Genomic DNA, 27860 nt, shown 5'->3' with positions numbered 1-27860 from the left:
ATTGCCTAAAAGTAGAATAGGGACAGGGGCCGGGGACACAGGGCATGAAAACAGATGTGTCCCTTTCATATAAATTCTATCTAGGAATGTTGGGGGAGGGCTGGGGAGTGCTGTTGTTTCATCGTATTATTAATTAAATATTGATTATATGTTTCTGCTATGACACACTTGTGGCAATTGCTCTTGGCCTTGCATTCGCTTTAAATCATATTCTGTGAAGCACAAAATGTCATTTAAATGCCAATTTATTGGTACTTGGTCGAAGCTAATGTAAATTTACAATTACCATATACATATACATATATATATATATATAGATCTATATAAATCGTAGAACTGCCTGCCTACACACAGATGCATACATATATCTAAATTGTAGTACTGACTCTCACGCATACACTCGGGAAGACATCCTGCCGCAAAGGACAAACACATTCACTCACACATAGAGATAGAGAGAGAGAGAGAAAACTTAGATCAGAAGTAAACTTAAAGCTACATAAATGTCAATAAACAAAAGCCAGCAAAAATCAACACAAATTGGAAGTTCTCAGTATAGTTAGTAGGATCCGTTTAGTTTAGTTTTGTTGTTGTTAGTTAATTGGATGTTGCGAGGGTTGCTAGTGTGCCTGCCACTTGAACTTGGACTCCATCAGCCACTGCTGGCCCTTGCCATAGCTGCAGGGCCGCAACAGCGGCGTATTGGCATCATCTCTGTTGGCACGCTGTAAGCACTGGCCCGTATTCGTGTGACGTATCCACTTCTCCTGTAAACCAAAATACATCTTAAGTATCACAGATAAAAGATTATGATGTATATTTATGACAAACCTCCGCATCGTAGACCCACTCCTGATTGCCACCCATATTGTGGCAACGCACCATATTGACCGGGCCATTGGAGCTGGCCGCATCGAGGCACAGATCATCGGACATGATCTGCTGTCGCTTGGTGTAGGCAAACACCTGATTGCCGCCCAAGCCATGGCAATAGCTAATGCCAACCTTTTCATTATACTTCCTGCCCATGGTATCCAGACAGGTTTCCGTTTCCGCATTGCGTATCTAAAGGGTAAAAGATTTGAGTATGAATTAAAATATGTATTACAAAATAAATAAACATACCTCGCCCAGATAGTAATAATCCAAGGGCATTAAACTCTCTGGATAAACATTCTCCAAATACCAGCGGAAACTTTTGCACTTGAGACGATCACGCAGATCCTTGCGATCGCTAACATCTCCCGCCGAAGCTTTGCGAGCACCTAAAGTTCCAGCAGAACAAAAGGAGAGAGAGATATAAGGAGATCAGTAAGGATACTCGAGTACTTGTCGCAACAACATCAATGTAAGTGTGGGTTGTGTTTGTGTTAGGATATACATGCGTGTTTAATATTTTAAAAGCAATTTCGAATAATAAATACAAAAGAATTTGTGCGGGTGCTGAAGGAAAGTACTATCAGAGTATTCACAACCGCAGAGATTCTTTACGATTTCCACGTTAGTACATTTAAAGCAAGCAAAGGATGCTATCTACATACATACATATATTATCCACAAAAATTACAAGGCTTAGAGCCGCAAGATATATACAATTTTCTCTTTCATACCCCAACAAAAATGTTATTATAATACACAAAAATTAGTGGAGTACAGATAATATTTAAGCATAGAAACCCGTAACCAAGATTCAAATTTTAACTGGCTTTCAAGTAATTACTTTTTAGTTTTATTGAGTAACCCTAATAAAGAAAAACATAAAAACAAGGACAAATAAAAATGGCGGGGCTATTGATTCACATGTTTGGAATAAACCATAATCCAAATACCTTTCCGTGAATACCCCTGATGTGGAAAATGCAAAGACAAAACAGTGGTGGGGAGGGGGGAACAAAGAGAACAGGCGTCGGGTGTGCGGTGGGGGAGTGGAGAGGAACTCAAGAATTATAATAGGACAGACACACAACAAAAAATATTTGCACAACGAAAAAAATACATATTTAAAAGGTGAATCGATAAAACTATTTGGTGGTTGATTGATTGGTGGATTGATTGCTTTTCGGTGGTTTGGATTTTGTTGTCACGGCCATGCCATAAATCATAAATATTGAGATATAGTAGATATATAGACAATTGCGTAATGCAGGGCGTGCGGCTTGCACTATGTATTTGTATGTATAGGGTGGATATACGGAACAAAACACTATTTAAGAGACAGACAATAGAGAAATAGAGAAATTGAACGTGAGAGAATGAGAGACAGAAAGTGAAGGAAGCATTCCGTTTGGTTTTGATTTGGTTTTTGTATTGTTTTTGGTTTTGGTTTTGTTTTGTTTTTTATTTGTTAACCTGGATAAAAACTGTAGTAGAACTCTTTCCAGTCGTCCAGCCAAACCTCAACCAGACGCGCATTATTGTGATTCACAATCTCCGTGGTGCCGCCTGGGAAGGTATACGGCGTTGACTTGCGAAAGACATGACCCACACGGGAGCAGGGCGCTATCTCGAGGACACCGCCACACATCCAAACCTGAGGGCGGAGGCGGAGGCGAAGGCGGTTTTTGTGGTTTCATATTTTGATTTTTTTTTTTGTTGATTGTGTGTGGTATTTTTTTTTTCATAAGAGTTTTGTGTGTGTTTGACAATCGAGCATTACAATCGAGCATTTTTGGCAAAAGAAATTGGACGAGAAAGATATACACAAATATATATAGAAAAGCTGTTTTGTTAATATATAGAGTTATATAATAGCCAAGCGCAAGTTTGTGGCGAGTTCCTGCTGTTGTTTTAGCCTAAAACCCCCCTCAGAGGTAAGGGACATCGAGAAGGAGAGACAGAGAAAGAGCGACCTCTAAAAGTTAAGGGAGTTTTTGGTGGGGATTGTGGATTGTAAGCACTAGCAAATATGGAAAACGAGTAAGGATTCTAAAACTAACGAGTAGCTAAAACACATTGATTGAACCTCTTTGGAGGACACAATACAGTGTCTAAATAAGGGATATTTCCGCTTAAGAATGCTGCTTAAAGGACTACCAGTGTATTTTCTGAAGAAGTAGTGAGTTTAGATCTAACGAGTAGCTACAAAAACATTGAATGCTTTGAGCAGGATATGGGAAAGTTTTTTGCAGAAGCAGTATTGCATATTTTGAAGAAGTAACGAAATACGATTGACAATTTCGAGTTTACAAAATCGCTAGTATGGTTCCGCATTACTTTTAGTTAGTAAAGGTAAGGCCTACACAAATTTAACTCTCAAGAAAACTGTATATAACTGTATAACGAGTACGAGTACAGGGATTATAAAACGAGAGGCGGTAACGAGTAACTGTAGTATATCTAGAGTTTTTCCACACAATGTAACGAGTCCCCATAAGTGCTTATCAAAACCACACCCAAACCCATTGAGACACAACCAGGGGACACAAAGGTTATTCCCAACAAAAGAAAACTATGATCAAATTAAATATTAGTTACAACTAAAAATAAAAAAGAACTAATTATTAAAATTAATTACCAATCGTTCTGATACTTAAAGCATAATTAATAAGCAACAAGTTATATGTATGTATGTAAGTTATTTTTAGCTTAGGATCTCAAATCGTTATTACACAACTTTCTGGTTATAAGAGAGTACTTGGATACCTATATTTAATGTTTAGTAGTGGATTCTTTGATGAACGGACATGAGAGGGCGAGAGAGAGAGATGAGCATGAGCACAAAAAGAATCTTAAGAAACTGAGCAAAATCCAGTAGAATATCGATTAGAATTGCGATCAAACAAATTATATAATGGAAAAAGTTCTGAGTTAGGGATATGCCAGTGCGAAATACTTGAAGTGGAAGCGATGATTGGTCGTACTGTCATCGTTTTCGGGGTAAAGGAAGCCGTCCGATTTATACATTATATATGTTTGGATAGCTAGGAATTATTCATAGTTATTTATAGGTAGGGTAGGTATATGTTGTATGCTATATATTAGGTAGGTAGGTAGGTAGGTAGGTGGTTACACAAAAATCTTTAGCTATTTAGATTAGTTTAATAACTTGATGCTTTCGTTTATGCTCCGAACAAAACATGTCAGTTTTTGATTTAATGTTTAGGTTTTGGTTAGTGTTTTAGTTGAGGACCTTTTTGAGTGTTTTTTTTCTGTTTGTTTTTAGCGAATTAAAACCAATTACGAATATATAACGAGTAATTCTTAAAGTTAGGAGTTAGATGCACGCAATATAAAATCGATTTGGTGGTTTTGGAAATGTTATTTGATTGTTTTGTTTGTTGGTTTTTTTTTTTTTGTTTTTTAATTTTTTTGATTGTTGTTTTTTGCGAACCTGTGCTCATTGCATAATAGAAATCACGCCACTCGTCCAGCCACACCTCGGCCACACGGGCCGCATTATGGAGCACGATTTTGGCCACGCCGCCGGGGAAGGTGTACGGCGATTTGTCACGGAACACGTGACCCACATGGGAGCAGGGTATTATTTCTAAAATGCCTCCGCATTGCCATATCTGAGGGTTATCATTGGATGTTATGTTTTTTTCTTGTTTGGTGTGTGTACGTTTTATGATTATAAAAAGTTTTTGTTTCAATTTACGTTAAAATTTTAAGACTTAAAAAAAAAAATGATAAAAATAAAATAAAATAAAAATGAATTCTTAGACTTATGGAAGGACTCTTTCTGGCCTAAAGAAAACGAAAATCATGAACGAAAACAAAAGAAGGAAAAACTATTGCGAATATTTCATGTGACTTTGCCTTACACGGAACGACATTTCCAGATTCTCGCCACCCCAAATGTCCATGCCCTCGTCGTAGGAGCCAATCTCGTAGAAGTAGTCCTTATCGATGGAGAACAGACCACCGGCCATCGTGGGGGTACGCAAAGGAGCAGTTCTGTCGTTATTCCGACGCGACATCTCACGGGAGGGCACTCGATACCTGGGATGATAAAGGGGAAGTTATAGTATTGGATTAACAGATCAATATTCGTAATATCCAAACCATCTAAAGTTCAGCTTCCAGTTGAAGCCACCCCACGTCGAGTCCGATGCTGTGATGTACTCGAATGTCTCGTCCGAGATGACATCAATGATGGGGCACACAACCGTTCGACGATTCTGTACGATGCGCGCCAGCAGCGGCTCCAGCCAGCCCTCCGTGCACTCACAATGGGCGTCCAGGAAGGTGATTACGTCACCGCTCACATGCTCCGCGCCCAGCAGTCGAGCACGTATCAGACCCGAACGTTTCTCTGTGCGCAGCACAAAGGTTCGTACCGGCAGCTTGGCTACATAGTCCTCTAGCTGTTTGCCCAGGAAATCTGAGATGAAAAATGTAATTATTTATGGATTCTACAGAGCAAAGAATACCCTTGTTGCACTAGGGCAGGGTATGATGGTGTGGCATTGATTCACTGGACAAATTTCGGCTTTATTTATCATCAATTTATCAACCCAGTGGCAGCCATTATCATCAGCGAAGGCTAAAGGAAACGCCATCGTACCCCTTTCACTGGCATCATCCACCAGAATGATTTCCTTGAGCAGGGCCCGCGGCGAACGATTGATGACACTCCAGACTGTTCGTAAAAGCGTCGTCCAGGCTTCGTTGTGGAATACTATCACAATTGACGTGGTGGGCAGCTTGGAGGCATAGTGCTTTCGACGACACCTAAGGGGAAAATATTAAATTTTGGATTAGTTTTCGCAGGTAGATGATTAAGGACTCACCCCTCGTGCCGGACATCGGTTAGGGAACGATTCAAGGAGATCATGTCACTGGCCAACAGATTGAATTGATTCTCCTTGAACTTCTCCTTCATGAGATCCTTCATATCCGCGGGTATCTTCACGGGTTTACCCATCTCGCCGGGCTTGCCCTTGGCCTCCTCAACGGTGGGCGCTAGGAACCATTTCTTCAGTGACACGCTGGGATATGTCATGGATATGCCACCGGGTGCAAAGCCCTGACCCATAATCAAGGCGCTGCCCGAGTCACCATCCAAGGATTTTTCCGTATTAATTTCGTTGTCGTCCACCAGTTGATTATCGTCCACCAGTGGCTCGGCATTGGGTAGCTACAAAAACGAAATGAAAGGCAATTAAATATCTGAAAAGTGTAAATCTCTATAGGCTATTGGTAGTACCTCTACATCGAACTCCCCGGAACGCTTGCAACGCCATCCGTCCTTGCCAATGCAGTCCGAATAGCGGGTGATTAGCACAAAATCAAAGATCACCCACACCAAAGAGGTGAGCAGTACAATCCGGCAGGTATTGGAGCGCATCCGTCCACGCATTTTTCGTGTGAAGCTCGAGAAGGTCATGTTTGCTGTTTGTTTGTTTTTTTCTTCTTTTCTTTTCTGTTAACTATCGTTAAGGGGCTTTCGGTTTGTTAGCCGTTGATTGGTTTGTATTTCTGATGATGTGGTGGTCTGGTTTTGCTTTCTTTTTTATTCCTCACAGAACATGTTGTTTAAATCCTGATTCTAGTAGCTCTGTTTGTCGATATGTTGATTAATGGTTGCCTTATGTTTTAAAAAAATGTTGTTTCTGTTGCGATTTATGTTTCTGTTTCATTCGGTTGTATCAGACTTTTATCGCTCCCTCAAGCGTGAAATTTGTTTTTAGTTTAAAATTGTTGTTTATTGGCACATATGGGAGCACTTCTCATCTTTCTCTGTCGTCGTCGTTGGTCTGTGTGTTGCCTTCTCTCATGGCTTCTCGCCATCAAGGGGTGTTATGCTCCTCTCACAATTCACGATCGCTAATCCATTGAGGCGACATCCAGGTCCAGTATCGCCTCGGCCAGCTCTCAGGCCCGGACCAACAGTCTCCAACAGCCGTCTATCGTTCCTCAATTCACGCTCTCTCTCTCTCTCCAAAGACCTTGGGCTATTATTTAACTGCAAAGAAAGCCAAACGATACAAAAACTATGATAAATCACATCGAGATAATGAGAAAATGAAAGTTATGAGATTTCATATTTTCAGCCATGGTTCCATAACAATATAATCTCTTTTTTTTTTGTGGCTCGATAATCAGATAAATAATCCACAATTTATTATTGTTTTTATGTGTATTTCAATTGTGATTTGCTTTTGGCAAAAAGTCACGAATCATTCTCTCGAGACTAAATAATTAATTGGCAAATAAATGTGTGTAGTTTCATCCCCTCCTCCCACCCCACACACCGGGTACACCCGCCAACATTGGTTCGCCCTCTATAATTTCGTTGGTTTAACAGTGGAACGTATTTGATTACATTAACAGATCAAGCTAATGTTAATTTGTGGAGCGTATGCACTGCCTGACATTTCTTTACATTACTTCAATTAACATAGAACTGTTAATGGATATTTTTAACCTTTTATTAATCGGTCGTATGACATCAGGCTTCATTTGGAAGCTGACGTGCAATGTCTGCCACCATCAAGTGGCCAAAACGAAACCCAAGTCAAAACTTTTTACGCGAGGAGCCCAGGCAGAACCGGCACCGAGCGTAACACGCGAATCGTATAACAAACATCGTACCGATCGCTTACATGCAAGATAGACAGGTGTTAGACCAATAATTGAAGAAAATTAAAAAATAATTCAAATATCTAAGCATGCATCTAAAATGAAAATATATCTACGAATTACGAGAAAAATATGTTAGTTTTAGAGGGGTTTAGAGGGGTTACAGAATATTATTTTTATGGGTAAAAGGCTTATACAAAGAATAATTTGATTTCCCAACAGTACTCTGGGCAGTTTCATTACATTTGTGTAATTAGCAGAGGCTTAACAGCTTAATCATGTTAATAAGCGGTGCCCTTTACACGCTTGACAGAGCCTTAACATGAACATGTTAATTGTCGTGTGCCTTAAAGAGCGAGGGAGTACTTAACAGTGCATTAACATGTCAATCGTGGGAGATAACAATAGGAGCAAGAATATTTCTTTGTCAGGGTAATACATACAATATAGTAATAATCTGATCCTTGGTGGTTTCTTTTCTCAATCACAAATACAAATTTGTACACTATTTATCTACTATATAAAAATTCTTAATTTCCTATAAATTTCTCGTGGCCTTCCCATTGCTAGACCAAGAAATTCTCAACTATTTGCCAATCTATTAGGATAACAATAATAGATTTGGGGACTGCCTAATGCATCCATTTAAAATCTCATTTCAACCTCGAACGAAGAGAGAACATCTGTATGTCTTTTTTTTTGTCGCATATTTGTTCAATCTCTTTTTTCAAAGCAGCAACAAAACGATTTGTTCTATTCATTTCCCCCCATACAACAAATATTGAATAAAATTCTATGGAAAAAGTCAATTTGTCTGAAGAAAGCAAATATAATACATGCAGAATACAAAAGATACAAACATCTCAATTATTTTCATTTGCATTGATACTTTTTGTTATTCCATATAAGAATCAAGCCCCACAAGCCCCTCTTTATATGGGACACACACACACGCACACGCACACACGCACACATTTCCCATGCAAATGGCACACATCTGCATCGATAAATCGAATCAAAGCTTCAATTTCAATATTTCTTTTCCGGCTTTAGGATTCGTTGGGGGCTCTGGCTTCCCGGCTCTGTTGCTGGATCTCTGACTTCGGCTATGGCTCTGGCTCCCACCGCAAATATCTCTGAATCTCGTGTCTGCACACCCAAATGCCAACGGCATCAAAAGGAGGAAGAAAAACAGTATTTCAAATGCCGTTTTGGCCAAAAAATTCCATTGACAAAGGTCATAGTCACACAAGGCAGCAGTCAGGCGCAAACCGAGTCAGAAGCAACAGCAGCACAAGAGGGCAACAGCAACAGCAACAGCAGAGGCCGCAGCAGAGACGAGGTGGCATCAAGCAGACGACAAACAGACAAACAACAAGCCAAACGAGAGCTGCTGCTGCTGCCGCCGCTGCTGTCGAGAGTGCGAGAGCTACAGAAAAAGCGCAACAACTCTTAACGGTATTTTGCCAGGGCTTTTCAGCTGGCTTTCTTTGCATGCCCTGGAGGCGGGAGGGTAGACACAGATTTACAAGACGTTTGTAACCCAGAGAAAGAATCGTATAGAATCAAATACCTGCCTCGCTGTGCAAAATTTCCCATAAGCCAATGGACATTTGTTCAAAAACTCTCTAGCCCGATTTACCACTGAGATCAATGAATATTTTTGTTTTATAAATCTCGTGGATTACCACAGGCAAGTATTCTTCGATCCAACTGTCCATATCAGCGCTGGGCACGGTCTTGGTCTATTTTGTTTTTGCACTCTCGGCCTCAAAAACACGTTTGTTTTGTCAGCGGGTATCTGGTCAGGGTATGTCTGATCTACGAAATCTCTTCAAAAATCCCCTCCCTAGGGTATCCAAACCCCGACTCAGAAAAAGCCCTGCTTCGAACACTATTTTTGCCTTTTTTTCTTTTCTGTTGGCGCTCACATAACGTGCATTTGAATCATTCATAAGGCATGCGACGTCGTCGTTGAGCTTCGCTCTTGCCAAACTAGACAAGAGTCGAGTCGAGTCGAGTCGAGTCGTCTCCGGGAGTCTGAAAAAAACCCGTTTCCCACCATCACGTTGCACGCACACTTGTATGTAGCACCAGGCACAGATCCGGGAGGGGGCAGAGGCAGGGCAAGGGGCAAGTCAAGGCAAGGCCGTAGGGGATAAGGAGGCTCTAGAGTGAACACTCTGTTAAAATATGCAATTGCATGTACGAGAGGAGACCCCACACACCACAGAGACCCCAAAGTGGGGAGAAGAGAACTTCAGCTGCTGCTGCTGCTGCTGCACACAGGAGTGGCCCATCGTCGGGAATCATCAATAATAAATTTAAAAAAAGCGGCAAATGAAAATAACACAAAAAGGAAATTCCAGTTCTTTTTTATAATTACAATTTTACAGGGAAGCTTTTTCGTAAGCGGTGTAGTCACACGGTTAAAACTGTACTCAAAAAACAACAAGAAAAAACATTCAAATTGAATCCCATTTTCAATGGCCCGATCTGCGAGTGCATTTAAATTTATTAATAATTCAAAATGTACTCGTGTTTCAATGAAATCACTTAAAAACAGGAACCAGATGATACCGTAAAAATGTTTATATATTTGTGAGTGAATACGTGACTGAAATTTGGAAGAAAGACTTTTATGAATATTAATTTTAATTAAATAAAATTTCCACCCGTATCATAATGCAGTGACAGCTCTTTTTGCGAACTTTGTATTTGTTTTATATATAGGATTCGAAATGCATGTATAGAACAAAGAATTTTATACATAAATTTACATACATTTGTGTTTAAATCAAAATGAATTCTATTCGCAAAAGGGGTATTTAATTTAAATTATAATTTTAATTGAGTTTCATTTAAAATGTTCTATGAAAACATCTTTATTTAAGAAGAAATATGAAAACTATTTAAGTAAATATGTATATTTACTTGGCAATATTTCTTTCAAAACCTACCCACGATTACGTATGGGTACGATTAAACGCCTCACGCGTCATGCCGCAGCACCCCTCGGTCTCAGTTTCTTCCTGGGTTGACCGATGGGCAGTCCTAATACGTACAGCCTTTTTTCAAAGGGTATTTCAAAACCCCCATATGAAGAAATCCAACCATAAAACAACATATTCATTAAATATGTTCTTTAAATTTGATTTGCTTTTATCTTGTGTTGTTTTATTCGAATTAATCAAATTGTAACAGCTCTGCTTTCACACGCTTGTTTTGGGCTCCTGACATTTATTTTCATTTGCAGAACGAAAACGTATGTACATTTTTTATGCGATAGACAATTCAATTACAATTATGTCAAATGAATACATTTACAATTTGTGGGTGTGTGTGTGTGTGTTTTGTGTGTGTTCAGCTTGAAAATCATAATTGGCATCTGGGTAAAATGTTGAAATGCAATTATCCACACAGACAGGCACAGCGAGAGAGAGAGAGAGAGAGTGAGAAAGGGGGAGTGGGTGGAGCACCAGTCATGCTTTGTGAACTGCTAATTGACAGGTAATCAGGTTTGCCCGATGAACAAAAAATAACAAACAACATCGTTTTCAGGTGGGATAACAAGTAGAGCGAAAATTAGAAGCGCCAGTGCCAGGTGCCGAGTGCCAGAAAGAGAGTGAAAAAAGAGTGAAATTTGCCCTCTTTTCAACTCCAAAATCAATGTTAGTTTTTTTGGAGCTTGAGAATTTTCATTTTTTATTCCTATGCAAATTCAATTACAATGAAATTCGCATGACTTCCCATACCTATTTATCATTGAAAACTGTTGACTCCACTTAAACAAAATGAGCAGGCATTTGTACTGTTTTACTCCGAAAGCACTTTCGATTCAATAGTTTTTTTTTCGTATAGTATATATTTGCCATAAGTACTCTACAAATTATACTTTTTCTCTCTTAATTGATGCGAATTTCCACTGTAAATTTTACTATTTCACACTATAAATCACTTCCGAATTTAGCTGGAAATTAGAACCAACCCTATAGCTCCCATAATTATTGTTAGATTTTCTATTCAATATTCGAATTCAGAAAATAATCTTTCCCATTCTCAAATGATCTTTAGCTTGGAATAAATAAAATAAAATTGAGTCTATAAAATACAAAAAGAATTATTCACTGTTTCATAGTAAAACTCCCATAACGATTCAAATTAAATACAATTTTGTAATACATTATCGACAAAAAAAAAACGTTCAGATTGGTAAGTATTATTCCTCTAAGTATTATTTATACCATTAGTATTAATTTATAATTAGTTTTACTTTATACTCCATAATAATTGTGTTCTTTTTTACTTAAGAGTTGCATTCGCCAAAGCAAACTCTAATTCAACCACAATAAAAACTCTTCGTCTTGGAAACGCATCAAAGATTTTCATAATAAAATTCTCATAAAAATTAATCATTGTTAACCGTTCTCTTGTCAATAAACAACTACATTAAACTATTATCAGATAACCATATTTATTAAATCTACATTAGCACTTAATTATAATTCAATTTAAAAGCAATTGTAGCAACAGCAGGCCGCGGCTGTCGGCGCGCACTCAAGAGGAAGACCAAGAAAGGAACAGAAACAGCAAAACAGAAGCAAAACAACAGTTACAGGCAGGGCAACAAATGTAAGCATCATGAAAGAAAGACTCGGTCAGGGAGAGAGAGAGGGAGAGCGCGCGGGAGAGTGTTCGGGCGGCACAGTGTTCGGAAATTGATATGAAACGAAAATTAAGACATTCTACTGCCTAAGGATTTGCCATAGGAAAATGAATCAAGGCTGATTAAGCTTTGGTTTCCATTCCATGAAGCACAATTCTCTTCCGACAATGATCTAAATCAAAGAGGCATTATTTGTGATGGATATATGTATTTATATACCTAATTTATAAGATCGGTAAGTAATTGGCATTCAAAAAGATCTTAGAAATGTCTCATTTCATAATTCATTGCCCGTTTTCAGCCCACTGTTTCGGTCGCAGCGGCGACGACAACAAAATTGATGATTTATGTATGACAATCGGCTTCAATTGTAGAACGGGACGGCGCTGCCGGCATCGCTGAACTTGAACGTTGATTTCTCTCTCTGTTTCTCTCGCTCTTTCGCCCGATGGTGGGTGGGCCGCTGTTGTGTCGATAAGCATTTGTTCGGTTCGTGTTTGTTCGTTAGTTCGCACTTGTGCCTTCAAGTTTTTGCTTTATGGCCCCCGTTACTGCATTGCGCCAGCAAAAAAAATGTTTTTAATTTAATTTTCTAGAATTTTTAATTAAAATAGAGAGCGCTGCGCGGACACACACACACGCACACACACACGCACACACGCACGCACAACTATCTGCAGCACGTAGCAGCGTAACCATTCAAAAACTGTCAAACTGCCATAAAAATAGTTCAATTTTCTCTTGCACTCCCCCCCTACCCTACCCCCTCAAGCCACTCAATCTATCTACCTTTTTTTTCCGCTGGTTTCTATCGTCGGGAAGCGGAAGCTAACATTTTTTACAAGAGGTAAGGAGCATGGGATGGCAATGGCACTCTGAAAGCTTTTTAAGCTTTCCTGTTTATTGCTACTGATAACGTAGGGAGGGGGGCGTAAAAGGCGTGGCAAACTATACCGAGGGTACAGTGCAATATGCTATGAATATGAATACAAAGAAGGCACAGAAGTAGAATGAAAGAAATCGGTATGTACTTTGGTTTTATTTGTTCAATTTAGTAAACAAATATTCAAGAGATTTTGAATGTCTGTTTATTGGAAAGAGTTTTGATAAAGGACTGAAAAATCTACATATCTTCGATATGAAATGTTTTTATACCATAAGTATTATTAATCTTTAATATAAAGCGATTAAATTAAAAACATGCAATTTTCTTCTTTTTCTCCTCTAAAATCTCTCAAGATTCGTAACGAGTGTGTCCGTTTACTTATGGGAAATTTGCACACGTAATCAACGACATTCGCGTCATTTTACGAATGTAGCATAAAATATTCCTCTGGCTCTATTTTATTGATATTTTCTTACGGTTTTAGGTATAGTTTCTGTGGCAAGACTTTCCATTTACTAAATCAAATTGTACGCTACCGAATCTCTACTGTATTCCATACAGGTTCGTGCGTGTCTCTGGGTTAACTGCACTTGTGCACAACACTTAGCACGCTTGTTGAGTGTCATTGGCAGGCAGGCAGGCAGGCAGCAGGCAGGCAGCAGCCGGCAGCCGACGGCCACGCCATCAACGCGCGCGCTCAGAGCGCACAGCGATGTGCACTCTAAAAAGAGCAAAGCAATTAATTTGATGAAAATCTGTGTCAACTTTTAGTGGGAAATTCTTTGGCCAACGCCGACGAAAGGAGGAAGAGCCACGGCCCAGCCAGAGAGCCCCCCCCCCCCCCCCACTACTAAAAGATAACAAGATCAAATCGAACCTGTTTGGCACTTGAAAGGCAACATTTTATTCCACTCTCGAGAAATCTCTGCACGGCCTGCCTTACGCCTGTAGCTGGCAATCACAATTTTGAAGCAATTTATTAATGAATTGGCGGCTGGTTGTGTTTTGCGGCGAAGGTCGCATGCCCCCTCCACCACCCCCTTCCTCTCTGATCAGCTGTGACTGCCACGACAACGAGTTCACTCGTATGGGAACAATAGCTATTGCAATAATTGGGGCCCGGCAACATCGTTGTGACAATGCTTACAAAATGAAATTGTAACACAAAATGCAATTAAAAGTGCATAAAAAAATTAACACAAAAGAAATCTAGCCGAAGCTTTTGATACCCTTCTTTCTGGTTGTATTCTTGGACATACTCTTTTTCAGCATACGCTTCAGTCCGCAGTGCCGGAGCATCAATGTGCCGTGTCATGAAGGATCTTTTGGCAGCAAGAACGTACCCTAAAAGATTGATTGTTTTTATTGGGACCTTTAGGTGGGGAGACTGCACCCATCATGTGGCCAAAACGATAGCAAGTTGAATCTAGGAAGAAACGCATTCCGCATACTACTCAGAAAAAGAAGATTTTCTCAGAAATTTGCTTGTTTTTCGACGGATTGTTTCGATGATACCTATGGCCATGTGAAATGCTAAGTGTAAAATCTAATGTTTGCTTGATTTTTATCTTAAAAAAACATAATCATTGAGGGCTATGGAAGTACATGGCATCCCAAAACATACCCAACAAAGGGTGATTTACTTTTATAACGCCTGATGTTGTTTAACAGTCAACAAAAACGACACCAAAGTATTGTTTTCCGATTGAACAAACTATTTTTAGGTGATCTATTCGGAGAAAGGATACAAATTGGCACTGAATTACAAGCACCCCCCTTTGAGAGGGTATACAAAAAAAAACCGCAACAGGAAAATGAAAGCAAACCAAAAGCAAAACAGTGCAAAACAATTTGGAAAACGTAAGCAATTAAGTGCAATTAATGAAATTGTACAATTAAGAGAGTCGTTTGCTGACCAGACGATGATGACCGATCGAGGCGACCTGTTATTATCGCTTCCCAGGGGCCCCCACAAATGACAGGCAACATCTGCCTTTTGTTTTTTACAACCGCATTGTGGGAAGGGGATTCACGTGAAAACCATTTATCACACGCTGATTTAACCCTCGTTTCACTCAGTTTATGACACTTCAAATGCGAAATCTTTTGATTCGCGAGTGTTTCCATCGAAAAGTCATTCTTTTGAAATCTTTTATGCTGAAAGAGGTCCGTCAACTTGAATTATTTTATTGAAATTTAGTCAAAGTCAAATCAAAAAGTGGTTTGGGGAAAGATCAGTAGTATTGGAAATATTGAAGATTAATAGCAACATAATTCGTGCTTTAAAAAAAATATTAGAAAAATATGAGTCCCTCTTTGTAAGGATGCTAATTGAGTAAGGCCGCATTCGTCAAATGAAGGGGTTTTTTTTTTAGTAGAAATTTCCCATAAGCGAAAAGATACCCCTATTACGAATGATACGAAACTATTTGTAAATTAGGGGAATTTATAGGCTTTATGTGAAGAAGAAATATCTGTAACATTCCCGTATTATAAAGAGCAAACAAAAAGTTTGAGAAGCATATTCCTTGAATTTTTCCTGCTATTTTTGATTTGAATGCATAAACGTGGCCAAAAGTAAATTTACTGGACATTTCGGAAGGCCTTGCCAATGCTTATTTTGAAGGAAATGTTTCTTTGAAGAAGAATACCAAAAGAAGACGTCATAAACGGCATCTGTTGTCCACTTTGGATTCAATAAAGGTTACTCTGGATACATTTAAATGCACTAAACTATAACTAAAGAGTCCTATTCCTTTTATATTCCCAAAACCCATTAAATAGATAGCGCCACCTTGTAAGTAATAAAACCAATCAATTTGCAGCATGAAACAATGATGCATTTTATTCATCATCGATAGGAAATTCCCTGTAATCCGCATGGCTTCCACACGGCTTCCACACGTTGATTTGCATACCAGAAATACCTGCTCCACCACCACACATAAATTAATCATTTTGATGCCCCAGCATGCTGCCCTGCCATGCCCCCATAATAAATAAATCACTCGAGTTTAAGTTGAGCCACGAAAATACTTTGTATAATTAAGTGCGCTCATTTGAGGCATCCACACACACAGACACACACACGCCACATAACCCCCGAAAAAGTGAAATAAACATTCCACATAAATTTCAGGCATACTGTTTATTCGGACGGTAATGTCTTTCTGGTCTTCCGTTTGTAGGTGTGTGTAGGGGCCCTGCACTTGGCACTTTAATGATCTGTGGCTGACTGCCAATTCCCCCACCAGTCTCTCCCTCTTTCTCTCTCTCTGTGGATGACTTTATTCTAAAGTTCTGGAACTGTGGCGGCCTGCCCCTGCCTCCAACCAAATGTGAAAGGCGCGTAATTTATATTGCACACAAATAAAATTTATTTCTGTTTCATGTTGGCATGCAGAATGCCAGCTGAAAACAAGAAAAGGAATAATAGCTTTCCAGAGCGAAGTTCTCTCTAAAGATACTCTTGCATTTGGAAATAAAAAGAATACATTTTATCCAAACCTGCGCTAAGGGGTTTCCGTCACTGATTCTTGAAGAAATTTCCACTGCAACTTATCAATGAAAATTCAGAACACGTTCTATTAAGGCGATAAAATAGTCGTATAGCGTAAATGCCTAAATATTTGTTTAAAACACAATAGTCCCACACACTTCCAAAATCTATCTAAAATTTCCACTCGAACCGACTCATAATTCCTATCAAATTCCGTAATACCCTTCTGAGAAAAGGGTACAAAATGATACAAATTAGCGCTATAAATACGCCGCAGCAATCACTGTAAACAGTGTACACACATGCGTTCCACAATCCACAAAATAAAGGCACTCTGCTCAGGGAGTCATAAAAACAAATGGGAGGTCCGCTGCTGGCTGCTCTATTGCCGTATACTCTGTCTACTGTCCGTTGGGGCAGGTTAATGAACTAAGACGACGACGACGACGACAGACGACGACAGACGACGACGTGGTGACGATGACTACCAACGCCTCGCAATTTCTGCTAATAAAATGTTAATTTTTACCCCCCCTGGCGCCTCTAGCCCCCTCAGCCCCAAAGGCAGGCGGCTTTTGTTTTCCGTTTTATCGAATCGTGAGATACGGGAATGGCAATTAAAAGAGTGCCCCCCCCATCCGCCTCAAAGGCAGAGCAGAGTCTGGGGAATGATGGATATCAGAAGAGTGTGATAATGTGATTTAAAAGGTTACAAATATTACAAAAAGATGAAGGTTTAATGCAACTGATTATGGCCCAGTGGCAGGTGGTAGCCCAAAAAAACACTAAAGGCCCCATAAAATATTTACTATAATTTGTATTTACTTTTGTAAGCCCCCATTTGATTGCGGGGAATAAATCAAATTAAATACATATATCGTTAAGCCATAAAAAAAACAAAAAAAAAAAAAAAAAAAAAAGATAAATGACGAAAATTAAAGATAGTGAATTTATTGGAAAACCTAAGTGGAATTCTAAAGGAAAACAGAATACGGAAAACGACGCCAGGGAACAGGAGAGGGGAAAAAAATCTGTCGCCTAATGAAGAGAAATGTGAGAAATTGACAACTGAATAATCTTGGGACATAGAGCCATCGTCATTGTCATCCCCCATCCTCCATCCCCCAACCCCAGCATCATTATCATTTCCATCCATCAACTATTCAAAGCTCATAAAGGGGATTTGTGAGCTAATTTTTTTCTCCCAGCTGAAATCTTTTGGCAAAGTAGCAAAAAACAAAAAAAAAGGGATTTCATGACACGCATTTTAATTAAAAACAAATAGAGGGAGAGAAAAAGTAGGTAACACAGATAGACAGACAAAGAACGAGCGAGAAAAAAAAGGAGAGCTTAATGAATCTGTACGGACCAGTCGATATATAGACTATGGGATACCCATTACACACGAAGATAAGAAAGAATCCTCTCCCCTATATAAAGGGAAATACTTATCCAATTTGGATGATTTTTTGGTGAATGTACAGACGATTGCTATAAATGTTGATGCCCAAAATCAACCACATCAAATCTTACGTAGAGACCGAAGAGAGGGTAAGTTTGTGGGGGCTCGAAAATCATTCCTCATCTCACACAGAAATTGTAAACACAGCATTTGTTTAAAAATACACAAATGTTTGGGTTTTAGATAAATATAAATTCCATGGGAAACAGACTCATATAAACAGGCGGCTCCCGGTTTCACTTTCGAATAAACTTTCGGATTCACTTTGGAAAACGAACAAATTGGTGCTCTCGTGGTGCGAAATTTTTCGTTTTCAAATAAAAACGATTTATTATACAACAAAACGAATCTTAATTGAAGAAGGAAAAAATAGATGACTTATTGATAAATGAACTTATAATCGGCACCATTACCAGGACAATTTAGCTTAGGCCTTATTTATAAAGCTTTTTGTGAACCCCATCTCAAATTTTGCTTTGCGGCAGCACTTTACGTTTTTGTGCAATCAGCTGACGCAGCCCGTAACATCGGATTGTACACTTAACAGCGGATTTAGTGCGCTTAACAACACTAAATTGAGACGAAAATGGAAGCCCCTAAAAACCAAAACGTAACGTTTGGGCTGAAAACGTACAAGTAAGCTAAAGCCGGAACCTGCCTGATAATATAATTATGTAATCTGTAATCAAATATCAATATGTTATCTTTCTAATATTCAATGACTTTGTTATCTCCATATTAGGGTTTTAGATAGATATAAATTCGAGAGCGAATGCAACTGCAGTATTACTCACATGGCGATAGCACACACCTACTCCAAAACGGAGATACCCCTTATATGTACGTACTTGCTGGGTATATATGTATGGGGAAAATGTAAGCCAAAAAGAACAGAGAACTTCAGTAACTTCTGCTTCTGGTGCTGCCAGTGCTGATTCTGCAGTGTTAAATGTAGCAGAAGAGCCAGATGAAAGACCAAGAGAACTTCCAGTCCCAATCCCAGTCTCAGTCCGAGTGTCTGCGGGCAGGTGGAGGCGTTTAGAAAGCAGAAAATATGCTAAGCGGCCAAAGCGTTTGCATAGCAATTGCTCATTTACCAAAACTTCACTTCTTTGTTGTACCGTTCTTTTTTTTCTATCAAATAAAGTTGTTTTTTCTGTCTGTTGTATTTTTTTGCTCCTGCAATTTGTAAAACTTTGCACGAAGCTGCAAACCAAATAAAAAACCAACAAAAAAAGACAAGAATGTGCATAAAAGGGAGACGGACGGACCCGGGGACAAGACAAATAAGTGGAACAAACGAAAAAGTTTTTTTTTTTTTCTGTGGGGTTTGACATTTGGTACAATGGTAATTTTATTTGGACCATCGCATCCGGGGCATGGGTGGTGGACGGGGATGGACGGGGCGTGTGCAGGGGATGGTGTCCCCTGGCTTGGGGTTTGACCCGCATCATTAATTTGTTGTGTCTTGTGGCTCTCCATTTTTTGGTCTTCGGTTCTGCCATTAGGCATCGTTTATGCGATTCAACCAATTACGGAAATTAAAGTGGTTTCGACTTAATTAAAGGAAAATAAATTCGAATAATTTAGAATTAAAGATGGGAATATTTGGAAGCTGTGCAGAAATTTCGAAACCTATTGTCGAAAATTTTGTGATTTTCGATAGGACTTTCTACCGATTTAATGATGAACATTTTGATTGGAGAACAGAACAAAAACACACACAGAATTGTACTCTTATTTTTGTAGGTTTTTTTGCACAAGATCACGTCTGTAGAATTCCAATAGAGCTAATAAATACAGATACAAAACCTAAACTTTGTTTTTCTTAAGCTTACCTTTGGAAAATATTAAACTTACAAAATTACTAGTTTTTGGTTGTGGTGTGTATTTTGTATCGAAATTTTGACTTGAAAAACTGAGGAAAATTCAACAAAAATTAGTTGCTTATCGTTTAAAATTTTCATCGTTTTTTGCTGTCTAATTAGCGACCTACAAAATGGCTGCAAGGGGATAGCTTTTATTCGCATCGTTTTTTATGGCTTTGAACTAGTTTCAAAATTGAAATCAAGCCCAGCCCGGCCCGGCCCGGCCCTAAAATCACATTACAAATTCCCCTGCTTATCGCGATTAGCAATCACGCATGAACGCACCCGTGGGTAGCAGATGTGCCGGGGAGGAGAGCGGGGCGGGTGCCGGAGAGGAGATTCGACTGTTTTGCGGTTTTTCGTATAATCGACACACCCATTCACACACATACTATCCTCCTCCACCCATACTTGGATGCTCTCCGTTTATTTCCTTTTCTCCTTGCCTTTCTTACACACAGACGAACACACACACGCTTACACTGAAAGCCAATCTCCTCTTTATGCCCATTAAAATGTTATTTCCTTATTATTGCCTCAACTTAATCGTTCTCCTTGCAGCAGTCGCCACCGCAGAAGCACCAGCTTCATCATCTGTGTCGCCTCGTGGTTCCTTCTTTCTTTTATCGCACTCTCTGCTACGCGACATTCTCCCCCACCGTACAGACACATCGACATAGCGACATATCGTATACATCTGTATATAGGGGACATTTGTGAGCCACTCTGACGGACTGCGGACTGCGGGACTGGCGCCTCCCCTCGTGCAGTGGGCATGGGGCATGGCCCATGTGGGATGCGTGATGCGTGTCCATGACAATGGAATACAAATTTCTATGGCATACATTTGGTTATTGTGGAGGTGCAGGGGGGGGGACACAGATCTCCAATGGCTTACACCACCGCATAATCTCCAAGCGGGCGCCGCCCCGCACAAAAAAAAAAACCAATGCAAATGTGTTGATCCCTCATTCCCCCGCCCCCTTTTCGTATAGCAGAATGTTTGAGTCATCTCTGGGCTTTGTTTTTTTTACAATCTACACTCTACAGATGGTACAAAGGGATTACAAATTTGGCATCAGGGAATCATTCGAGTCAATAAATTAAATTCATTAAAGCTGATTTCAGAGGTTTTTCGAAAGGCATTGTTCGATAGTTTGTAATGCACAAACGGAAGCCTTTTCGATCCCATATAGAACATATATTTGGAATATATTCTTGATCGGAATAAATGGGCAAATTTATGGATGTCTATCTGTTGTTATTCCCCAAGATTCTCGAGGATTTGATAGAAGAATCTTATCTAAGCATTTCTTCAACAAGCTATGATTTTCGAGATTTCTTGGGATTCTTCATGGATTGATAGGAGTATAAAATGTGTTCCTAGCCGAATATGTTGGTTTAAACAATAAAGCAGATAGCAATAAGTCTTCAAAGGAAGGAAAAATGATAACAATTGTACCATAAAATTATAGAAAAATCATATTCTTTATAAAATAAATGATCTTGGACAGCACCAGCAGACAAATATGAGTGTGGAATTCTAGGAGAAAGCGTTGTGGCGTTGTTTACCATTTGTTCACCAAAGGCTTCTGTCTTTCATTCAATTCTTAGAACGATAAGAGTTTGTTTATTCTAAAACCTTCTATGTGGTGGAAGCTCCTCAAATTGATTAAAAACAGGGGAAATCCGATTACGTAGAACGCAACGTGGAAGCCCCAGTTGGGTCATTCTGTTGACGTTTGTTTCATTCATATACGAGTAGAGTATATTTGTTTGTTATGACTGCAAGCTTATCTGTTATGCAAATGTTCGGAAAGGAGAGACAGTGTTTGAAATAAATCCATGAAAAGCCATTGAACTCGATGCAAATGTTGTGTAACTTTTAGTTTTGCTTAAAAATGTTGTTTTTATTTAAGAAATATTCAGAGTAGGTTCCATTTCCCCTTGGAAACAGTACAGAAAAGAAACCGATAGCCTTTTACTGTCGCAAGATCTTTTAGTTTCACTTAACAGCGTATCTTTTCCATTTAATTATAGATTGTGCTGTGTTTTGTACCTTTGTAGGCAAAGAAATTGATAGAAAGAAAGAAGGCAAAGAGAGCTTACAATGTGGCAAATGTGTTCCATTCCATGTGGCATTGGTCTAATTTAAACGAAACGCTTTGCGTAACTTTTAGTGTCCCCCCAAGCATAGCAATTAGGAAATCAAATTCCTAGATGACTTTTGGGCCACGTGAGTAATACGATTGATTGGTTCTCCTCTCCTCTCGAATAGAGTGCAAAATATTGTTAACTTATGTTTCGTCTGGCTCTTTGACTATCTCTACATACATATGTTCTGTGTGTGGGCCAGATAACAGATGGGGAATAGGGGAACGGTATGGTACCTTCTTTTGTTTGTGGCTGCTTTCATGCACTAATAGTTTATCTGAATTTATGGGGCACACACCACACCGCCACGGCCACCGCCACACCACCCACGTTTTGCATTTGCTCTGCCCTGCCCTGCCCTGCTCTCTGCTGCCGTGAAAATGTGCTTCGCTGGCAGCACTGGCTGTGAAAATTTGCTACGCTGGCAGCACTGGTCGGCGGACTGGCGGACCTTTGTAGTGGCTGGAGCTCTGGCTCTGGCTCTGACTCTGGCGCTGACTCTGGCTCTGGGGGCTTTGCTGACTCTCTGCTCCACTGGTTGGTTGGTCGGTCGGTTCGCTGGGTTTTGGGTCTCTTGGTTTTGGCTTTGACAAAGTAGTACCGACCCAAACCGAACCAAACCGAACCGAACCGACCCGACCCTGGGGGCATGGCTCATAAATTTCCCTCCGCTGCTGACTGCCCGCCTGCCTTTTGCAATATGAAATATATGCAACATAATTGAATTACGCTTGTGGGGGGTGGGGTGGGGGCAATGCGGAGGCATTCCCTCTGTGTGGGTGTGTATCTGTGTGCAGCGTACTGTTAATTTTTAATTTATGCTCATAAATAATCAAGGCATTTTCATTAGACAACACAACACAACAGTTTTGAACAAGAATGAACAGAAACACACAAAAAAGAATAAGGAGAATAGACAAAAAGACACAAAGAAAACGAAACTCAAAGCAAAACTTAAAAGAATTGGCAAGGAAATGAAACGAAATGAAAGAATGTGGCCCACGTGGTAGGGGAATGCGAGACCAAAAGATACGATACCCCTTCCCCATTTTTAAAAGGGTATGCAGCAGTCCCTCTTGTGGAAAGTATTCGAGTTGGAATAAATGCTTTTAGAGATGGTTTTTGTTTGCCAAGGATTCAAAAGAAATGACAGGAACATCATACTTGTTTTCTGTCCCTTTGTAGGGTAGACAACTTTGTGTGCGGACCGGCTAAAGAAAATGTGTGGCAACAGAACTGTTTCCTCTTTTTCATGCTGTTCCTTCTTTCAAGATGCGTAAGCAAAAATGTGGGAAAGAAAGAACAAATAGAGAAAGATGAGAAAAGAACCGGCAAATAAGAACAAGTATTAATATTGTCTGGGTCTCGGGCTTAGAGGAAATAAGTATTTGTAGCCACAGTATGCGCCAAAAATAGAAATAAGAGGTTCTACATAAGCTTTAGATGCCCTTTCTTTAGGTGATAATGACTATACAATAGATACGGATTAATATTCCTGTGCGTAAGTCTTTTTCTATGGAATCTCCAGAATATATTACAGATATTACAATCGTATAGATTCCATAGGAATTTCCAAGAGAAGCCACGACTTGCAGGGTATCGACTGCAGCGACCACTGAGTCATTCCTTCTCTTCTCACTTCGTAAAGGGAGCAGTGGAAGAGTGGTGGAGGGGAGGAGAGGAAGTGTCTATGTGTTAAATGCCGCGTAATCATTTTCGGAAGCTTAAAAGCGCCAAAGCGACGAAAGCGGGAGAACGAGAGTAGAGCAGAGCAGTAGCATATGCTAGACAGAGAGAGAGAGCGAGCACAAGAGCGGTGTCAAGTGGAGTGCGAGAGATGATGCGGGGAGAGGAGAGAGGGGGTGAAATGCGAGAGCCTATTCGGAGCCAAAGCAAAGTGCGAAAAGCTGTACAAATACAGTTATCCTCTACGTCAGCGTATGTATCTGTATTTGCAATAACTTCATGTGTGTGTATGTGTGCGTGCGTGAATCGGTGACACTCGTAGGGACCCAAAAAAAAAACCAGCAGTTTCGTAAAATTAAAAAACAAAAGAAATAAGGCCAATGATATTTGTAATTGTTTTCCAACTGCTGTTTCTGTATTTTTTCTCTTTTTCTTTTTTCGATCGGCCTGTTTTTGGATGGCAATTTCAAGGCCCCCTTTCGGAGCCACTTTGCTCCCACATGAGCACACACGATGGATGGATGGATCGGGGGGGGGGCCTTAAAACTCATTAACGTTTTATGAAGTGAGAAGAAGCCGCTGGCTCATGTTGGACATTGTGTGTGTGGTATGCCCCTGATGCACACTTGCTGCAGTCAATCAGGCTCGAAAAACACACAAGAGGAGGGAAAGGCACAAGAGATGGCCCAGGATGAGTAGTTGGTCTTCATTTGGCCATGAGTGGCAGGCAGACAGACAGTGTGGCACAAACAACGGCAACAGGAGGCCGCCCATAAAAGATGACAGCGACAAGAGCACCATATATTCGCAACAGTGCCAGCTTTTGGCTCAGAGACCACAAAAAAGTGAATGAAACTAAGGGGCTTAGACTTTTGAATGCCCTAGAAAACAGTCCCCTACAAATGTTAATCGGAAAATGTTTCTTTAGGTCTCGGAATACCAAAATATAGAAGTGGGGATAAGGAGATTATTTCAATTAACACATTTCAAAATCAAAATAAAACAAAAACGTGTCAATTAATAGTTTTCTGTCCACGAAAATGGGGAAAACATATCTTAAATTAGTTATCCACAATAACCAAGATATGGGGTTCCTATTTGGTGAGGCTCTAAATACCTAAAAACTACTATATTTGAAAGGGTATTACAGTTGGAATTAGTAATCTTGTGACATTTTCTTCAGCAATGTCTAAATATCTAGCGAAAATGCAACTAAACGTTTGAATTTTCAATTTGAAAATCATCGAAAGAAGCTGTGGAAACCAAAGTAAAAGATATAATACGTATCCACCTGAGAATAGACCAAAAAGTAAGCTGGTAGACAGATCTAAGCCCTCAAAAGCAGTCTTGCCCTATTAGCCTTATGAAAATATCAATTAGAAAGAATTTAAAAAGCGAGAACATCGTCTCAAATCTCCATTTTGAAGTTCCAACCAGAATGTATTCTCATCATATATTTCCCTTCAGAAAAGGTGTCCGATCATTGGGTATCGTCACGTTCCACCCAAAACCGCAGTGACAGTGCTATAAAAAAAAAGAGTATTTTCATCCTAGAGACAATTAAGATGCGAGTAAAACCAGCTTTACTATGGGGAAATCTTCCACACCATACAGCATCAGGCATCGCAATGTTGATGCCATGCGGCTGCTCCTCCTCTCCGCTTCTTTTTCTAGCCATAACTGTAGTCGTTGTTGCAGGTGTGTGTTCTGCCTATGTGTGTGTGTGTGTGTGTGTTAGTTTAGTGTTGGCTTCGAGGGAATTTACGGAGCGTTGATGGCTTTCTCCATCCGAATGGAGAGGCGGGGAGGGGGGCTGAACATTGCTACATTGCGCTGATGAGAGCAATAGAAGGAGAGACCGAGAGGGAGGAGATCATCTCTCTGTAGCACATTAAAAGTGGCCCAAAGAAAAAACAAAGTTTTTCGTTCATTTATTGGCGGCATGTGGCAGTTGTTTTATACCCTTTATGCCATAGGTATCAACATAATTATCACTTTTGACAGAAGGCTAGTAATTACAGCAGATATCTATGGTATTTTTCTCAAGCACTTCACAAATAGGATCCCCATATCGTAAAATATTCTTTCCACAGAGAGATCTCTTGTTCGATCTAAATCAAAAAGAATTTCCCTGTCGATCTGCCAAAGGGTATCAAAAGTTTCAGCCCTCCGCTTGGTTGGAGCGGCCTTCATTTCTCTCAGTCATGTTTATGGCTTAATTTGCAAGAAGTTCCGAGGAAGAAGCAAAAATACCTGACTGCTGCAGAGGCCGAGGGCAAGGCTAATTTACAGTGGGCGTTGCTCATCAATAACTGCATGGAGCGGAAGAACTACTTGTCGTAGATAAAGGTCAAGAATGACTGAAGTTTCCACAGAGTAATCATAAATTTTCAAAAAGTGCTCACTTTCTGCTGATAATCACTAAAATTTCGACAATCATTTTTTTTTCATTTCTTTGGAATTTCTTCTCACAATCTCTTCTTTGTTGTTGGTGTCCACGATCGCCCAGAGTCACGACCCAAGTATTTCTCTCTGACGGTCACTATCATCATCGTCGTCGTCGTCATCATCATAGCACTGAGGGCAATAAGTATGTACGTGGCCCATTGTCATTAGTTTGCCTCAACATTAATTACAGTAAAATACCAGTGCGACCTTAATGCATTTGGTTCCACGGTGCGACAACAACAGTGTGGTCTGATAAAAAGCAAAAAAAAAAAACAGACGGAAAAAACGCATTTGCAATGGCCAGCAACGGCAGGCGATAGGACAAGCAAGAAACCAGAAAAATCTAAGAAGAAACACAGAGGGAGAGCAAAAACCAAGATAACGTTAGAGTCGATATTCGAACGAGAGGATACCATACCTCACCTCTCAGACCTCTACCTTTTTTCTTCAAAACTTATTGGAATTCCATCTTCCTACGCTCTTTCGTTGGTCAGAGTGGAACGTTCATCCTGATTCCGATTCGCTCTCTAACGGATCTCTCTTTGTTCTCTCTGATCTTTCTATTGGCCCAGTCCCTTTAACCCTATAATGCTGCTGTAAATATTGCAAAGCTCTTATTGTCCTTGAGTTCATTCATGAATTTTCTTCATTTACCTTGATGAGACCACCAAAGTAGAATCCTAAACAGCTTCAATTTGCTGCATATTCCATATTTTTGGTCTTGATTTTTAGGGGCGTTCCCTCTGCCACAGATCTAAACTTCCTTCATATAATTCTGTAAGAATTCTACACCTCTACGAATAAAATATACCCTGTGTAAAAAAGTCCGATGTGAAACCAGAAAAAGAAGATCTGTTGGAGACTGGCATCTTCAGTCCAGCATCGGACTCGCAGTGCCATTCCGTGAACCGGTTTAATTGACAGCGACCTCCAATAAGAATCAAGTTCAGGAACATACATATTATACTGAAATGATTTTACGCCGAACTAAGCCCCCAAATGTGCAGAAGAGAGGAGCGAATGCATCGTGAATGGAGAATGGGAGAAAAGTATCAACAGTCGACTTACCTATGGAATAAATCTCCGGTGCGCGTCGCTGCTGGATGATGATGCGAGGAGAGAGTAGCTGCTGCTGCTGCTGCTGCAGGGGGGAGGAAGAGCAGGGCGGCAGGATTAACTAGTGTGTGTGTGTATGTGTATGTGGCGAATTAAATTGAACAACAAAATCAGGCACGCACACAACAGAGCGAAGAGAGAGAGAGATACGATACTCGAAAATTAAACACGTTTTCCGCAATTCTTACAGGAGAATGAGAGATGGCGAGAGGGGATGGGGAGGCGCCCCTTAGAATGTGGGCGACCCGGTTTATTTACACCGACGTATCGTATACCCGCTACCGATTTGCTTATATACTTTATTATGGACCGCGCCTGCCTGCTGCTGCACTTTCTACTACTACTACTTCTACTCTGTGTGCGTGCGCGGCGACCATCAAGTGCACACGTATGCATGTATATGTGTGTTGCTCTTTTCCTCCATCAACTGAGCTCTATCAATGAGCGCGAAAAATTATCATACAAATTTCCATGGCCCGGTACTCACACCAGCACTGCACAAGCACTTTAATTTCCTTTTTTTTATTAATAATTAATTCATGCGCGACGCG

At 40.0% G+C, this 27860-nt stretch overlaps 1 protein-coding gene across 5 annotated transcripts; it reads right to left on the bottom strand.

Moving 5' to 3' along the window:
- Positions 1-229: 229 nt before the first annotated feature.
- On the bottom strand, positions 230-27860 carry LOC113565818 (polypeptide N-acetylgalactosaminyltransferase 5). 5 transcript variants are annotated; one of them, XM_026989043.1, is made up of 11 exons: positions 27797-27860; positions 27262-27334; positions 6149-6907; positions 5733-6079; positions 5507-5673; positions 5005-5323; positions 4764-4941; positions 2350-2530; positions 1126-1265; positions 832-1065; positions 230-767 (listed from the first exon to the last, which is right to left on the bottom strand). In XM_026989043.1, the coding sequence occupies exons 3-11, from the start codon at positions 6326-6328 to the stop codon at positions 621-623; spliced, it is 1893 nt and encodes a 630-aa protein (XP_026844844.1). In that variant the 5' UTR covers positions 6329-6907; positions 27262-27334; positions 27797-27860; the 3' UTR covers positions 230-620. The 5 variants fall into 5 exon arrangements, with proteins under 5 accessions (XP_026844844.1, XP_026844841.1, XP_026844842.1 ...); XM_026989040.1 differs by lacking the exon at positions 2350-2530 and adding an exon at positions 4331-4511 and having other exon boundaries at positions 27797-27859; XM_026989041.1 differs by lacking the exons at positions 2350-2530; positions 27797-27860 and adding an exon at positions 4331-4511 and having other exon boundaries at positions 27262-27413.

The sequence above is a fragment of the Drosophila persimilis genome, unplaced genomic scaffold (genome assembly GCF_003286085.1).
Source record: "Drosophila persimilis strain 14011-0111.01,24,50 unplaced genomic scaffold, DperRS2 tig00000191-arrow-pilon, whole genome shotgun sequence".
Classification (NCBI taxonomy): domain Eukaryota; kingdom Metazoa; phylum Arthropoda; class Insecta; order Diptera; family Drosophilidae; genus Drosophila; species Drosophila persimilis.
This window is presented reverse-complemented; position numbering and strand designations above follow the sequence as displayed.